Source organism: Lissotriton vulgaris, chromosome 8, assembly GCF_964263255.1.
Source record: "Lissotriton vulgaris chromosome 8, aLisVul1.2, whole genome shotgun sequence".
NCBI classification, from domain to species: Eukaryota; Metazoa; Chordata; class Amphibia; order Caudata; family Salamandridae; genus Lissotriton; species Lissotriton vulgaris.
Window position 1 is genome coordinate 201,571,396 of NC_141696.1, and position 17,482 is coordinate 201,588,877.

At 42.3% G+C, this 17,482-nt stretch overlaps 1 protein-coding gene across 1 annotated transcript in view; it reads right to left on the reverse strand.

The window, feature by feature from the left end:
• Positions 1 to 17,482, reverse strand: part of CTSC (cathepsin C) — a 57,289-nt gene that overhangs the window by 31,654 nt on the left and 8,153 nt on the right. Inside the window, exon 2 of the mRNA XM_086933981.1 lies at positions 6,074 to 6,219. Coding sequence (XP_086790107.1) covers positions 6,074 to 6,219 — 146 coding nt within the window. The remainder of the gene's footprint in view (positions 1 to 6,073; positions 6,220 to 17,482) is intronic.

The following is a 17,482-nucleotide window of genomic DNA, read 5'->3' on the forward strand; positions in this document are numbered from 1 at the left end:
GCAATTGAGGCACTAAAAGGCTTATAGAGGTTTGGAGATTCCCTACCCGTTGAAGTACAAGTTGACTATTTAGCCTCCTAAGTTCTAAACGCTTACTCTACGGTGTTCACCTGAGTATTTGGATTCTTAGATGCCCAATACAACAGCATGTTGTGTATTTCCATTAATTAAGAACAGGCTATAGCGATTCAGCGGGCTACCTCTAAATTGCCCTCTTCTCTACTGCTTTTGTACACACCATTAACAACCTTCCTCTACAGCCTTCGGATAGGATCTGTGCCTTATGAAGTTGCCTGCACAGCAGAATAGTATTACCAACCGTACATAAATGTATAAAGTGTCTGTTTTAGGAAGTATCCTTTAGAAAAAGAAGAGGTAGTCACAGGTGAAGTTAAGGAATCACTGTAGAATTATTACTTACCCCATAGATTGCTTTCTTGTTTCCATGACTCAAAGATCTAGGCTCCTGTTCCTTGGGTTCAGCCAGCAGCTGAGTTAGTGAGTGATTGTAATAATAATAATAATAATAATAATAATAATAATGATATTTGTATAGCGCAAAGAGCTACCTCAGAGGTGTCCCGGCGCTTAGCGGTAGTCAGGTGAGTAGATTGTGACCTTGTCTAGCTGTATCCGAAGAGCCACGTCTTCAAGTACTTTCGGAATTCGGATTCAGAGTCCGACATGCGAAATTGCAGTGGCAATGCATTCTATAGCATAGCTGTCCTGACAGAAAAGGACCTTCCTTCCTTCCTTTCTGGCTTTAGCAAAATGGGGAATGTTAAGTAGGAGCTTGGAATTGGATCTCAGTGTATGGGCCGATTAGTATGTCTCTTTCTAAGATTTCTCGGTCCTGTATTGTGCATAGCCCGAAAAGCTAGGGGCGGGAACTTAAATTCAATGCGTTTTGCCACCGGGAGCCAATGAGGAGCCTGATGCGAGCGGAAATGTGGTGGCAGAAAGGCACTCTGGGAATAAATCTTGCAGCTACATTCTGAATCATCTGCAGTCTGTGAAACAGATACCGGGGGAAGTCCCATGTACAGCCTATTGGCATAGTCTAGCTGAGATGTAACTGTTGCATGTACTAATGTTCTCCGGCTATCCTCTGGCAAGAGGTGCAGGAATTTCTTTAGGGTTTTTAGTTTATCGAAGCATGCAGACGAGACAGGGCGTATGTGAGTTTCAAAGGATAAATCAGAGTCCCACTTGAAGGTTAGGTTTCTAGTGGTCTTTGCAGGACAAAGCGGAGTGCCCATCTCAGCAGGCCACCAAAGTCCTGTGGGAGAGGGGGGATGACTCACCAAAGAACATGACCTCCGTCTTGTCTGTTTTTTATTTTAGTTTGTTGTTATTAATTCAGTTGGTGAAGTCTTTCAGGCACCCCATTAACCAAGGAAATGGGTCCTTTGACTGATCCTTATTGGTGAATATCAGCTTGGTGTGGTCTACATACGAGACGCAGGTATCAATGAGATTGAAGAGGGGTACCTGGTAGGTGTTAAAGAGCAGGAGGCTTAGTGCTGAGCCCTGTGGTACCCCGCACCTCAGAGGCTTAGGTGAAGATTGATGTGGCAGGAGAAATACACTTTGGGTGCGATTATGGAGATAGGACTGAATCCAAGCAAGGGCTGTGCCATGAATACAAAGGTGTTCAAGTCTATTTAGCAGAATGGAATGTGCAACCGTGTCGAAGGTGGCGGATAGATCCAACAGACTCAACACAGCAGATACTCCAGGTTCCGTTGACATTCTCATAGACTATGCCACCTCCATCAAGGGGGTTTCAGTACTATATCCTGCCCGAAAACCTGATTGAGTGTTGTGTAGGATGTCCTGGAAATTGACATAATTGGCGAGTTGACGCTGCGCTATTTTTTCTACCATTTTTTCTGGTGCCGGGCGCAAAGAGATAGGCCGGTAATTCCCGAACTCCATGGGATTGGCATTAGCTTTTTTCAGGAGGGGTAGTAGGCGAGCCTGTTTCCCGACATCAGGAAAAATGCCAGTGGACAGTGACAAATTCCAGATACGATTTAATACTGGATTAATCCAGTGAGCAAGTTATCTAAAAATCTTGGGTGGGCATTGGTCCACGGGAGAACCCGACTTGCACGTTAAGATTTCATTCAGACATTCCTGCAAGGTAATATGGGCGAACTCCGTGAAGGTGCCCTCTGACTTGCAAGTTATCGGTGCCTGAGGAACCAAAAGTGGCTCTTCTGTTGTGAAAGAGGAGAATACTATCTGAATCTTCTCCTCAAAGAAGTTGGATAGATTCGTGCATAAGGCTGTGGAGGGCAGAATTTTCCCTTCAGCAGCAGACTGGTTAGTGAAGGATCTGACGATCCTGAAAATCTTTGCTTGAGTGCTCCACACCCTCAATCTGCTTAACAAAGTACTATTTTCTAGCTCCTCCTATCAATTCAAACAGCTTTTTTTAAAGCTTCCTTATACTCCGGCTTTGTTTCTGGAGCATAACCTTTCCTCCATTGCCTTTCCAATCTCTTACATCCACTTTTTTCCCTCCTAAGGTCATCCGAGAACCAACTGGCTGAGGGGGATTGTCTCAGAGAATTAGGACTTTTTAGTGGTGCCACCGCATCAAGGGCAGTCGTGAGCCTAGCATTAAACAGAACTGCGTCCGCGTTGGGATCTCCTGTTCATAGTTGGCCACCGTTAAGAATCAGTGGACCCACTTTGTCTGCACTCACTTTTTTCCAGTTCCTACCTACCAACCACTGTTTTTGGCCAGTGGGCTGTGGTTTGCCTATGTTAAAAGAGAAAGGAACTACATAGTGGTCTGTCCACGTCATGCATTGAGGGTTCTCAGCTCTAATGGATTGGATGTTGGAGAAAAGGAGGTTGAGAGTATGGCCTACTCTATTTGTAGACGCGAGAACATGTCGAGTGAGGTTCACTCCCTTGAGGTCTTGCACAAGCTGCGAGGCCAGGGGACATGAGGGGTCGTCCACATGGAAAATTAAATCACCCAAGGCCATGAAGTTGGTGTATTGTAGGGATTTCTGTGCAATGAGGTTGCTTAGCTCCTAAAGATGATGATTAGCGCAATCTGGAGGTCTATATAGTAGTAGGCCTGCGACATATAGGGTAGGGGAAATCAGAAATGCAGAAATTCAAGCCCTTGATGAAACCCAAACTGCTCAACTCAGAAGAGGCAATGTCCCATGACTCCTTTAGAATAATAGCTACCCCACCGCCACAATCTTGTGGAGTTCTTAATTTTGTAAGAATTAACCTAAGTACTGCCGGAAATATTCCTTTGGACTATATTTCCAGGAAACCTCTGCCAGTAAAATAGTTAACAATATGTTCAGAAACCCTTCCCTACAATGTTATATTTCATCCTATACATTTGGTTGCCATCTACAAGCAAAACTGTACCACTACCCACAATGTCAAATATGACCCACCACAGGGATAGATCATCCTCCCATCGATAAAGAGCTAATGTTCAACATTCAGTGCTGTGGTGCTCCCACAGGCCCTGAAACGGCAGACTGTACTGAAGAAGTAATTCAGTAAAATGTGATGAGACTCGGAGGCAGCTGTGAATGCGGGAGCAGTCAGGGGATAGTTCTAATGAGTGATAACCAAAACACTCGCCACCTGCTCATTTAACAAATTACAAAGAGTAACAGGGAAAGGTAAGCATTTTAGAACATTATGACTGGTGTATTAGTAGGTAAGTAGAAAACATTTAGTAACTCCTGTGATCGCTTAAAATCTAAACACTAAATGTGCTGATGTAGGTCTCCAGGCTAAAGATTAAACTATATTGTCAGCTTCCTCCTGCATGTCAATTACTTTTAAATTGATTTTATATAAAGAAAAACTGTATACAAAATGCCACTAGAAAAACAAATGTTACAGGGACGGTCTAGTTAGGCTCAGATTTCCCTCGTACAAAACCAGTGAAATTCAGCAGTTCTAGTTAGCTGAACTAACTATAATTTACGGCAGCAATGCACTGCTTATGACCTCACATATTACATCACTCATGACATGGTCAGTGACATCACGGATTACAGCTTCCAGGGCATGTTTTGTAAAAGATTATGAGTGTTAAACATATATACCAAAGTACTACAAAGGTTAAAATAGTATACTTTCTGTACTACTGCTGAGTGATACAATTTCTAACATATATCATGTGTGTGACTGTGTATCTGTGTGTGAGTGGGTGTTGGTGTGCCTGTATTGGGGTGTGTGTGGGGGGGGGGGGGGGGGGGGGGTGCGGGGGGGGTCTAGGAGCGACTGTATGGGTATATAAGTAGGTGCATGAGTAGCTATTTGGGTGAGTGAGTGGCTGTTTGAGTGACCGTATTGGTGAGTGAGCGGATGTCAGTGGTTGTATGAGTGAGTGACTGGCTGTATAAGTGGCTGTACAGGTAAGTGAGATACTTTTTGGTTAAGTGAGTTGTGCGAGAGGCTGTATTGTAGAGTAAGTGTCTGCATGATGGATGTATGGGTGAGGAGCGGAAATGCGAGTGCTTGTATGGATGAGTGAGAGTGTATGAATGGGTATGTAAGTGGGTTTAATTTCCTAAATGAAACTACTAACCTTTGACAGTGGGTGTGCGAGTGACTGCATTACTGTGTGGGCGGGGGAAAAGGGTTTGTGCTCCAACCCATCTGGAGCTGCTTAGTGCTACTGCCAGGTGGGAGCTCATTACACTTTCCATGCCCCTGCTTTTGGGCAGGAAATAGCCACAGTTTCTGGTCTAGCCTCAGGGAATGGAGTCAGCAAGGCCATTCACTGGTATTGAGATGTTTTTTTTGGGGGGGTGGGGTATGTGCTCCCTTCCCATTTGCAAAGTTGTGCCTTGTGGGATGAGTTCCTTTTTAGGCTTGGGGTTGGAGACGGAGCAGCAGCCATTCCTCTTTATTAAACTGTTGGCTCTGGGATATAGGGTACTCAGAACCTCTTAGAGGCTCGGGGAGGGGGGGGGGGCATGTACTGCTCCAAATAATAAATGTGTCACCCCTTGGGCCTAGGCCAGGCCCAGAAGTGTGTGTGTGTGTGTGTATATATATATATATATATATATATATATTTTTTTTTTTTTTTTTTTTAAATAGTGCAGGTGCCTGCACATTCTATGTTTATTTTACCGGGATTCGTGGATCCTCTGAGAGTTTGCTGAAAATTATTATTTTTTTTTTTGAAGTCTTTGTCCCCAAGTGGGGGGTCCCGATGGGAGCCCACCACCCAGGTCTAGGGGGTCAAAGTATCCCTAACCTACATCCTTACGTTTGGATTTTTTTTTTCCCAGCACTCAGGACTGAGTCCAGATTCCTAAAATGGCTGCTTCCACACCTAGCTGATGAAATGGCAGCCAATCAGATCTCAGCAAGAGATCTGTCGGCTTTCAAGAAACTCTGCAGCATCATATATACAATGATTTAGAGTCTTAATTGCTCAGAAACTACTGAACGATGTTGCACCAAATAACAGAAAACACGCCCTCAGGACCAAGTTCTAGTGTCTGCCAAAACTGGTGTACATCCTTCAGTCCCTTGGGGTGTCTCAAGTTCCTATGAAAAAATAGGTTTCAGGAACCCCCCCCCCATTGTCTTTGCCCCCAGCTTAAGGAATTGCCCCAAACCTGTCCATGCACAAACTAGGCAAACAAAGAACATTTTTTGGAAAGTATCGTGAAGATTTGTCAAATGGCGTCAAAGTTATTGCCAACACACAAAAAAAAAAAACCACATATTTAATCTTCCCCAACTTTCTACTAGACCTTTCAAAATGGAATTGTCACCTACTCTTTGCTAAAAGGAGCCTTCTGGCATCATTAAGGGCTCTCTTGCACCAGCTAGTAGTACCATATGCTCTAAGAAAAAATCCCGTTAAACTGGAACTGCTCTCAAGTGCCAATGGAAGACCAACTTTTCTACCTCAGACTTTCCAACCCATCAACAAGCAGGAAGCACAAGTTTTCTTTAAGACAAGCTTCTTCCCTGAGCAGATGCTCTAATAAGACTTCAACACTCAAGCAGGCAGACTAAAATACCAAGAGGAAAAAACAAGTTGTCTAAAGCTTACCTTAAAAAATGCAAACCACTTGTAGTCATTAACAACAACCTCAAATCCTTGATTGTAAATTAACGTGAAGAAACCAGAATTCCCCAGGTCATCTTGAGCAAAGTCGAGTTTTTGAAGATGGACTGTAAATTTATTTTGTAAAGGACCTGTAAAATAATGACAGATGTTACACAGGCGCACATATACTGGCAGAAGTCAAACATGACAATCTACCTGCCCACACCTCAGGCATCTTTTACACCACAGGCTAGTTAGCCTCTAGCTCTTGCTCTTATATTGCTGTATTTATCTTAGACTGTTCTAAAAATTATTTGTTTTACAAATGTTAACCCAAACACACATAATTTGCAGTGGCCTCTAATGCAGTGACGTCACACCAAGGAATGGGCGACAAACCTTTAATATACGTCATGTTAAAGAGAAATAGATGAGAAGTAATACAGTATTTGCCACATATAGATGACATAGTAGCGGTAGGCACTATGTAGCTATAGTTAGGATTTTGAAAGGTAGTGGTCCTCAGATTTCGGATTGGCAATAACTTTACCATTGTTTGTCAAATCTCCACGAAACTTTGTAGACATATTCTTTTCTATATTGGTTGATGGTGCAACGTTTTGTGGGGATTGGTTAAAGGGGTGCAAAGAAAAAAGGGTGTTCCGAAAACAAGTTTTTCCACCAATGCATTTTGCATAGACGCCTTAAAGACATTTAGGAGCAAAATGGCTGAACAGATTTTGATGAAATTTCACAGGAATACAGATTATGGTGTTGAAAGTGACTGTTGTGCTCGAGGATGTAAAATTGTTCTGTAGATTTTAAGCAATAAGGGACAAACAACTACTGCTATATTAGGCCGTGGTCTACTCTTGGTACCTGATGATGATGAAACTCAAAAGGATTGGTTAATGAAAACCTTAACAAAAGGAAAAGACAGCCATATTGTTTACACAACACTATGGCTTTGCTGTGTGTTTTATAGTGAAATATTTATTACTCTTGTTTTAATGTTGATGAAGTAATGATGCAGTTTAGCAAACTGTGTAGCGGTAGGGAAAAGTAGTTTGATTTATATATATTTTTTAAAACACATTCTATGACACTGTCCCCACTGTACTCTACAACATTCCACGACACTCTCCTCCACTCTGAAACTTTTTTTTATAAAAAAATAAAACCCATTGAAATTTGACGACAAAACTAAAAGGTTTAGGTAAAAAATGTAATTCATTATTTTTCTACAAAAACAACTTAAACTACATAACCATAGAATTTATAGTTATAACTTTATAGCTGTGACTTAAAGTTATAATATACACACACTACATTAACTACAAGTCCATTTCTGGGACCAGTTAAATGCAGTTTCTGCTGTTTGTGTATTCATTGCAGAATGGGCCACGATTTCTTTTCCAGAATCCTGGTCTCACAACAGTGGAGGCCGAGGGACTCTGGTCTTCCACGGTTGGAGTATTGACTTCAAACTCCCCTTTACCAGGGATTCTTTCCCTGGTCACCAAAAAGAATTGAGATAAACCAAGAGTGTGCACTTTAGGGCCGACAATGGGCCCCAAAAAGAAGCTCGAGAAACCCTAAGCTTTTCAGAAAGAGTAATAACTGGAAGTGAAACTGTGCAGCATGACTGATGCCAGCACACACAAAGGTTTAGCCATGATTGTTATGCACCTTGCTACAAAAGGCTCTGGGTAGTCACCCACCAAGTATGCAGAGTACTGGCCTGTATTACTTTCTAGAATCAGAAAGAGATACACAAGACACTCCCCCAAGCTTTCATCGACCCCGTGCTAGTAACAAGTCCAGTTTAGCAGCATCAGCAGACTGTATTCAAGCAGTATTTTTAAACTGTCAAGATTTAACTGATAAACTGACTCTTATCAGAGAAACAGAAATAGGAGCAAAAAGGAGAACAAACATACGAGTTTGAAAGAAATTGTGTTGCTGCAAAACTTCAGTTCTGGTGCTTGGCCGCAGTCTATTGGCTTCATACTTAGCACCACAGTATAATGGAGTTCTAAAACTTCCCTATTAAAATACTACATCTAAAAAACATATCGGGGTGTTTGTGTCAGATTCCAACTTGTTCTCCACACCATGTGGAATAATGTTTGTAAAAAGCAGGGTTTTAAATTGGATAAACAAGGGTGTGTGTGTGTGTGTTAGGGTGTGTGTGTGTGTGTTAGGGTGTGTGTGTTAGGGGGTGGGTGTGTTAGGGGGTGGGTGTGTTAGGGGGTGGGTGTGTTAGGGGGTGGGTGTGTTAGGGGGTGGGTGTGTTAGGGGGTGGGTGTGTTAGGGGGTGGGTGATAGGGTGGGTGGGTGAGTGTTAGGGAGTCTATAAAATTGGTATGGCCGGTATAATTAAGGGTGTTAATGTAGACTAAACTTATATTCCCACAGTGTGCCGTTCTTTTAGTTCCTTTCTGAGCTTTCCGTTACTGCATACAGATGCATTACTCAACAGCTGACAGACCTACAACCAGCCAAGATGATTAGCTGTGTCACGGATTGTTATCTATACAAGATAAATTGGAAAAAATATTTTGTGGTAATTAACTAAAATGAAGCATTTAAATTCTGAAATTGAAAGACTGAATTACACACCACTGAGGCATGTGGAAGGGGTAGTGGTCTTCTGAGTGGATCAATCCCTTCTGTTAGGTTCACTCTCCGTTAGATGTGCACACCCTTTTTATTCTCCTCTCCTGCCCTGTCTACATATCTTACACATTGATAAAGTGTAGGAAGATGCACAGCTTAGTTGATTTAATTTTTTTCTCTGTTTTGTTATGATTAATTCAATTTGGTGGTGCTCAATGAGGAGGCGTCGAGAACCCACGACGTCTAAATAACTAATTTATGTGTGAGACCAGAAGGACTCTGGTGTCATCCCTTATCAGCACACACTTGTGTCGTGTCTCCTTAGTTGAAGAAAACACTTTCAAACCATATTCGTTGTGTTCATCATTTATTTCATGATTTTCATTTTTGTTTATATTATTTCTTATCACATCTCTTCATGATAATCATGAAGAGATGTGATAAGAAATAATATAAACAAAAATGAAAATCATGAAATAAATGATGAACACAACGAATATGGTTTGAAAGTGTTTTCTTCAACTAAGGAGACACGACACAAGTGTGTGCTGATAAGGGATGACACCAGAGTCCTTCTGGTCTCACACATAAATTACATATCTTACACCTCATCTTTCATCTTAAGCAACATTCTTTTCACTCTCTCCTATATGCACTTATTCACAACTCTTCCTCTTTACCATCTCCAAACACACAACACACCCACCCGCTCAGTTGTAAGCACTGTATTTTCTTTTACTTTTTCCTTTTCAATATATTGGCATCAGTAGACTTGCTTCTCACACATTTGTACAAAATCACAATTGAAACTGGAATTTGTGACAATTGCTCTGTGAGCTCTGCAGAGAGGCGAAAGATTGGGTGACCATGGTATGAATCCCTTTTTAGGTTGAGCCTAGGCAGCGCATGGCACTGCTCTAGGAGTGACCTTTAGAAATCGGTCAGCTCGTTTCAAGCACTTGTGCTTCTGGTGGCATCCATCTTGCGGGAGCGAGCAGCGGCGCACGCCATCTGTTTGTAATTAACGTGGCTGGGCTCGCTTCTTTATATTGCTCAACTCTCGCTCCCCTGCCAATCTCACCCTCGTTTACCGAAGCCAGGGCGCGTTTCATTTGGACATAAATTCCCTTTATTGAAAGAGAAAGCCTGTGGAAACTGAACCCTTAAAAAACTCTTATGCCGAGTTTCATTTGTTTTGATCAAGACTAGATAATAGATTGTGCACAACCTTGTCAGTTAAATGCTTTGAGAATGAAGTTTATTGAATTTTCTGGGTGCTCCCGAGGTGACGTTTCCGTCCTGAGGAAACATCTAATGTAACTATTTAAGTAGTGCTTCCAATAACTCTTGGTTGCATCCCCCTATGGGCACTCTGCTTCTGACCTCCAAGAGGGTTATTAAGTAAATGATCATGTTAAATCTGATTATTTTTCTGCTTCATTCGTTTTATTGAAATTCACTTCATTTCAATTTTACTTTCCTGCATTATAAATCATTTCATGTGTTTATGACACTCCAATGCATTTCGAGCCAAATCGCTCTTCATCAGGGAGCAGGTCTATAGTAGAACACACTATTTGTATACAATGTCATTTTGTCAATCAAGTTATTCCCATTTTTATTAAAGCATTATGCATGCATTAATTTGTGCATTTTATATTTCCTGGTGATGTGTTTAATGTGCACTCTATTAGTGTAAAGAACACTCATCATTAAGGAATTGACACAGTTTTTTTAAGTAGGTGATGTGACTCCTTATGTGGCTATGTTTAAAGAAACGTGGGTTGATTTGTGTTCAATGTGTTTAAACGTCAACGTTTTACTCACAAGTCCGATGGCCTCAATCTTTCAAACGCTGAAAAAATAACCGGGAAAGACTAATGTTTAACAACCGCAATTAGATTCGCGCTGGTTCGAAAATCATGTTATTGTATTCTATCTCCCGCGCTTATATGCGCTTGGAAACACTTACTTATATTTAGTCTTCAGTGCTTTCGAACGGGTTTACTACCGGCAGCATCGCAGTATAGTTTTGATTCTTGCGGTGTGTGTTTATGCCAAGCTTACGGCTTAAAACGTGACTGACTCGAGTAATGTTCCGAGAAGAAGGACTACGGATATGTGGTATACGGCGGCCATATTAGGTGTGGGTACAGACTACGATGTGATACCGGATATAATCAAACTGTCATGGTTTGACTCACTGTGCGGTTTGCAAATGCAGGTGAATAAAACACTTTGAGACAAAACATATAAAGGATATAAAACATATCATTATGGATGTGATCTGCAACTTCCTTGGAACAGAACAGTCCCATTGTTACTCATAGGTAACATGCATATTCCGTGAGTTCATTAAGACTATGTGGTCTACATGACTGCATTCTCATTATCCTGTAGTTTTCTCTTCTTAAAAGAGGTTTATTATTGTCTCTTCCTTCAACTTTTTCGATTACCTCTAGTATCAGGAATCTTAACTGGGATATATTGTGTTTTGCCTCCATGAAGTTGGTTGCAACAGAGGATTTTGCGTTGTTGGTTCTGATGTTAGATTTATGTTCGTTGATTCTCATTTTGAATTTTCTTTCAGTTTTTCCCACATATACTTTGCCGCATGGGCAATTTAACCCCTTTGCTGCGGCCGCGATTTTACCTCTGTGCGGTAAACAAAAGAACAGGGCGCAGCCGTGACGAACCCCAGCCGCCATCAGCACACGCCCACCACGGGGCGTGACGGCTGAGGTTCGTCACCAGCATGGGAAGGGTTACTAGATAAATTAAGTTGTCTGTTTCACATGTGGCTGTCACATAAAGCTTGATATTGTTTCCTTTCATTGGATCATTTATTTTAGTCCCTCGTATGATGCCATTTCAATAATTGCAGTTCATACACGGTGTTGTACCTTTAGGATTCTTTTATTTCTCTTGGTTTCTGTTTGAGTATTTCACTTATGTTTTTGTTTCTGGTGTATGCAAAAATCCTGCCCTGGTTTAAAAACGGTTTTGTGATCAGGTTTTTTGCGTAGTTTCCACTGGAAATCCTCGCTGCTTCATCCGTGCATTTTCCTCTCTATTAAACCTGCAGAAAACGGTGCGTGAACAAACCTGGGATTGAGCACAATCTTCACAAAAGAAATTGTGTGCATAAAGTGCATAGCCGGGCGCAATCTCCGCTTGCACCCGATTTTTACTCAAGACCGGTCTCAAAATGCTACCTCTCAATATTCTGTTAATTTTTATATGTCCTGTATACAATGCAAAATGCTGCAGTGGAAAGCAATTTTCCCTCAAATCCACAAAAGCATTGAAAATGCCTGGATACTTTCTTCTACATTTGATGGCATCTCTTCTGCACTTACAATGTTTTTTCAGTGGGCATGGGGGAGGAGGGGAGAAGAGGAACTAGCCTAGTGATATCCATATTTATATTACAAGTCCCCTCAACTAAACTTTAAATGAGAGACTTGGAGACTTAAGAATTGAAAACGTTGACAGTCACGTAGGAATGCAATGTGTCTCCAGCAAATATTTGCGACTAACGATGCAGCAATCGCATCCGTTTTTGGGCGTGTCAAAACAACATGGAGGTGGAGGGCGGGGCCTGGGAGCAGCTGACCAAGCTTTGGTGGTTTATATAAGAAAAGTAAATGTTTTCCCTCAACTTCTCATTGTTTTCCCTGCAGCCCTTGCTCCTGCACACGTGGCGTCACGTCAGAGAACAGTAAATAAGCTGTCAACACAAAGATCAACATACTTTATTTTGTTTCACTTGGCTGGCAAAAAAATAATCTTATATGGTATTTATTGCCAAGGCGGGTGCACGGATGTGCATTGCATCAAGCTTGCGAAACCTATATCCCCCTAGGTTTGTTGATTGGAGGTCCAGACTCCTGGCAATATATAATATGGAAGTTAACTTGTATGACTGCAAGGGTTGGAAAGCACGGAAATGATATGGCAGTTCATTACAAAGTGGATGGAGAGTGTGGTTTAGAGTTGGGCATACAGAAGACATGCTTGGGACCCTTCTCTATAACCATATATGATTGCGGAATGTATCATCTCGGTTATGAAACAAACAATAGAGGAGTACCATCAGAAGATGCTCCCAAGAGACAGTCTGAGTGAGATGACTACAAAAGAGAGTCCTTCTTTTGTTTATAAAACCCCTCACTCACCAACCTGGTTGGTGACATGCTTCATCATCGGGGTCCACCTTGATAGCCGAGTGCCATCAGGGTGTGCTTCAACACCTGGATTACAGTGGAGCTGGTATTTGTGCGAGTGGTGAAAAAAATGTTAAAAATTGTCCTGGTATGACTTGTGAAATACAAATTTATTATCAAGCTACTAAGACAATATTAAAAGAAAGTGTGTGGATACAATAAGGTATGTTATGACCATGTGTATCACTATGTGCTAGGTCTACATGTTTCAACCCGTTAGGTGGAAGATACCGGGTTTCCTTCAGGACCGTAGGAAAATGGGTGGTCAGGGCACACTAACGTACTGCCAGTCCTAGATTCCTTAACCCTACTGACAAAAATCTGCCGTAGGAAAAAATCTCAGGCCCAGGTGGACGAGAGAAAAGCAAAAAGCCTGTGGGAGAGAAATGGCAAAAGGTCACAAATATACTAGTTACAAGCCTGTAACGAAGTGCCGTGCTGACTCTCACGTGTCTCTTTACTTACTGTGCATCCCATTCAGAGCAACTCAGGATCGTCGTGTTATGCAAGGCTACCCACCATTAACTACTTTTGATGGTGCTTGCACTTGTTTTAATAAACACGTACTAAGACAAAGCCTACTCGAGGCTCAAACTAGCACAATTATCAATTTTGGCGTGCTCAGTGATTAATATGTCGTTACTTTATCGGTCAGAAAATTAGTTGTGCGTGGCTTGATTTCTCACATTGACACTAGCGTGAGATAACAACGACGTGTGGTGCATTCTTTACCCTTTTGTACATACAGACACACTAGACAAACATACATGCAGCACACATAAAAAGACCAATGGTTAACAGGACTTACTCCTGCTTCGGGTCTTAAGGCTTCACAGGGTGGAGGGAAGGTAATCCTCGTAAAGGGACATATTCTAAGGACGGGGAAAAAAGAAAAAAAGTTCATCAAAGGTCCGTACTGGCGGGAAGTTGCCCGACAACAGTTCGGCACTCGGGCCGTCCAAAATTAGCTTTACTTACAGTTCCGTAGAGGTTCAGTCGCATTGTACCTATTCGCCTCTCCAAGCCGCCCCGCTAAAGGTAAACGCCAGCCGGCGTGATTAATAGACTCAGACCGGCTTCCGGGGTGGGCGGGGTGACGTGACTCACACGCGTGATGGCGTAGTGTTCCCTGCGAGTATGGTAAAAATAGTGATAGGACAAAGTGCTCGGATTGAGCTCAGGTTGCTAAGCAACGTGAAACCACACAGGGCGACTCTGAACTTACAGGAGATGCCCAGATATCGATTGACACTCCTTGGGGGTATGTGCAACTTATAGGTCTTTTTATTGCTCAGGCTGCTATCCCAGTTTATCTATAGTACGGATGTGGCTTATACAGGCTATGCAGTGGCACTTTGTTACTTTCCCTTTCTTGTTTTTTGCGTTTTTTGATGCTCTTGTACCACTTGAATTCCACATATCCTATGAAAGGTCTATTTGTCTTTATCCGGTTGCACTATACGTACTTTTTTCTGTATGTATGAATCAGTATTATACCTGCTGTTTGCTGCTTGGTGATGTACTGCTATTCTGCTCCTCCTTTTAAAAAAAATGCAAAATAAAACTCATTTGGAAAAAAAAATGCATATTTTGTTATGGGCAGTGAACATTTTTGCAACTATTTTGCTACTCATGCATTAGAGCCCTTTCACTGGACCCCAACAGGGCCCCTTTTGTATTAAGGGGAACGCTGGGGGTCCAGTTATTAAACGTACCTCTTATTTCTGAAATGAAAAGTAAGCCTTTGAAAGGGCTCTTCGATGATGCATAACTTTATTCTGATCTGGCCGTCATCTCCGTTGGCATGAATTACTCGTGTTACTTCAACTGCTGGCCTCCTAGAACCTAACACCTTAGGTTCACAACACGTGAACAGTCCTCTGGAGGATAAGTTTAGAAACTACAAACTTTACCAGCAGTGATGTCCAAGACGCATGCACAGGGGTCCCATGTGCCTTCTGCCCACCCAGATCCATTGAGAGTGCCTTGGCCCTCAGTTCCTGAACATGGACTGATTAACAGGATAGCACCTAAACAGGCCTGCAGCTGTGACAATGAATCAGGGAATAATTCATTAAGGTAGATCTTTGAACCAGATCCTCTTCCAACAGGCAAGTAATTTTCTCAACAATCTATGCGCAGCACCCATCATACCCAATGAAGGTGAAAAATTATAAACCAATGCAGAACCGCAACCAATCACTCACATGAACTAAAATACTCCAAAAAGCCCAGCGAGTCATCACATCCAAATCCTCCTGATTCCGCCACAACTGCCGTAAAGCATGGAAGGATTTCTACTGAGAAAAAAACCATACTAAAAACCACTAATTTAACCATGACCTTTGCTTCAGAGTAGTGTACTGCTCACCGCAAAGGGCATGATTAAGAGTCTGGCGGTCATCAGACCGCCAGACTCGCAGAGACACAGACGTGGCGGTCCAGCCGCCGCACTCCAATTGTCCTATTACAACTAGGGCGGTCGAACCGCCATTGCAGCGCAGATGCCGCCAGGTAACCGTCATTCTCAGACGATGGTGCGACGGTTTAGAGGCAGCAATATGCTTGGCAGGAAAACAGCGGTTCAGCAAAGCAAATTATGAGTTTCCTCTCTGCAGCGGTTTACATGGCGAAACCTAAGCCATGTAAACCGTGGCAGAGAGGATACAAAGAAGGGCCCACGGGCCCCCTGTTGGCCATGTGCACAGGGTGCATGCAGAGGAGCACAACATGTGCCCCCAGCAACCCCATGCACAGCAGTTCCTGCACAGCATAGAGTTTTCAGTCCATGCTTTGCAGAAACATTTTTTGGCATTCCTATTGAGGTGCCCCATCCTGGGACCTCCAAAAAAAGCCCGCCAGATATGAGAAACACTCAAACTGGTGGGCACACATCTTTGGGGGTGCGGGATCGGGCTGCCGGCATGGCAGTATGCTCCCACACCACAAAACTCGTAATCAGGCAGAAAGTATTTAACTGCTCAAAAAGGAGTAATAAGCGCTATATAAATACAAACACAATAAAATACAACAGTAACCAGTAAGGGTAAAGTCTTTCCATAATTGAATTTAGGGAGTGGTATTTTCAGAGAATATTTGAAGTTGGTGAAGAAGATTTTACTTTGCAGAGTTGAAGGCGGTACAAACGTTAATCTTGTTCCGGCATCAAAAAAATAAGATACTTTTGTTCATACTGTAAACAAGTAGAGTCCACACCGAACACTTGAATAACTGGTTATCAGACAGGACTGGGTGGCAGTTAGCTTAAGAAAATAACCTTTTAAAGTTCAGCAGCTGGAAAGGCTGTGAATTATCTAAGGCGGACTACGTCTTCAGAGGGCTGGAAACACATGGACAGAACTTAAAAAGACCTTTATTGTTTCCAATCCACAGAAACAGAAGACACACAGAGGAGGGAGCCAAAAGCCCTGACTAACTAGACAGTTCTTTAAAGTTGCATGAGAATTGTTAAAAAAAATATATAGGACTATTAAAACAGAAACTGGTTTGTTTTGTTTTAGGGAACTACTTCTAATCTGTTGAGGAAGTACAATGACCAGGAGGGCCAGGAAGGGACTTACCAAAAATTTAAGTAGGTGTCTCTTCAAGAGCGGAAGAACTTTTGAGTTAGTGTGAGGAAAAAAGTGGCTCGAAATACAGAAAAACAAATAATCCAGTAATAAACAGACCAAATTGCAGAGGCACAATCACAAAGAAAAGGGTGGTTGCTCACAAAACAACCAACTACTTCACCCATCGTTAGGATTAAAACTCAGTAAAGATTTAGTTTCTAAAGAGGTGTTGGACAACCTCAGTGGGCAAGATGGATAGTGCCACACTATGTCACAAATGACCAACAACCCTTCTGCACTCGACAAACATCGTGAACGTAGCAAGAATCAGTGCCCTAGTGAACACGCCAGGTCTGTTGCCTCAACGGACTAATGAATCCCCTCCAGGAATCTGTTTGCCCTCAAATTCCTTCAGGCCCACTTAGCACGTCATCCTTCAGAGGTTAATATAGAGTTAAGTTGGGTAATGACAAGCATCTCTTATTCTGTGCAAAGGTACCAAGGGGATGAAAGTGTGCTTTGCAAATACACATTAGGTTATCCTGTACAACAGCTGCCTACTGCACATGACCTTATTGTTGTATCTCACTGGTAAAACAACCCTAGACATACTAAAGTAGTGGGGGTTCCTGGAGGAACAGGTCTAACTAGCAAGGAATTAGAAAGGTGACTGCGCGTCTGGAGAGTCATCACTAGTGTGAAACCCTGTGTGTGAGCTGGGCCAGGGCCTTTGAAGTGCAAGTAGGATAGTTGACCGCTCTGCCCCCTCCCCTAATCCTACCAACACCCCGTTCCTCTATTGTGACGCTGTCTAGGAAAACACACAAAATACACCTGGTCATGTTACACCAGATGGTTAGGACAGGAAAATGCCAACTTTCTAAAACTGGCATTTTCAGAATTGTGACTTAAAATCTGTAATCACCATTAAAGGAGGTTTTAAATTACAATTCCTCATTTACTAAACATGACTTTCCTACCTGCTCTCTATCAAA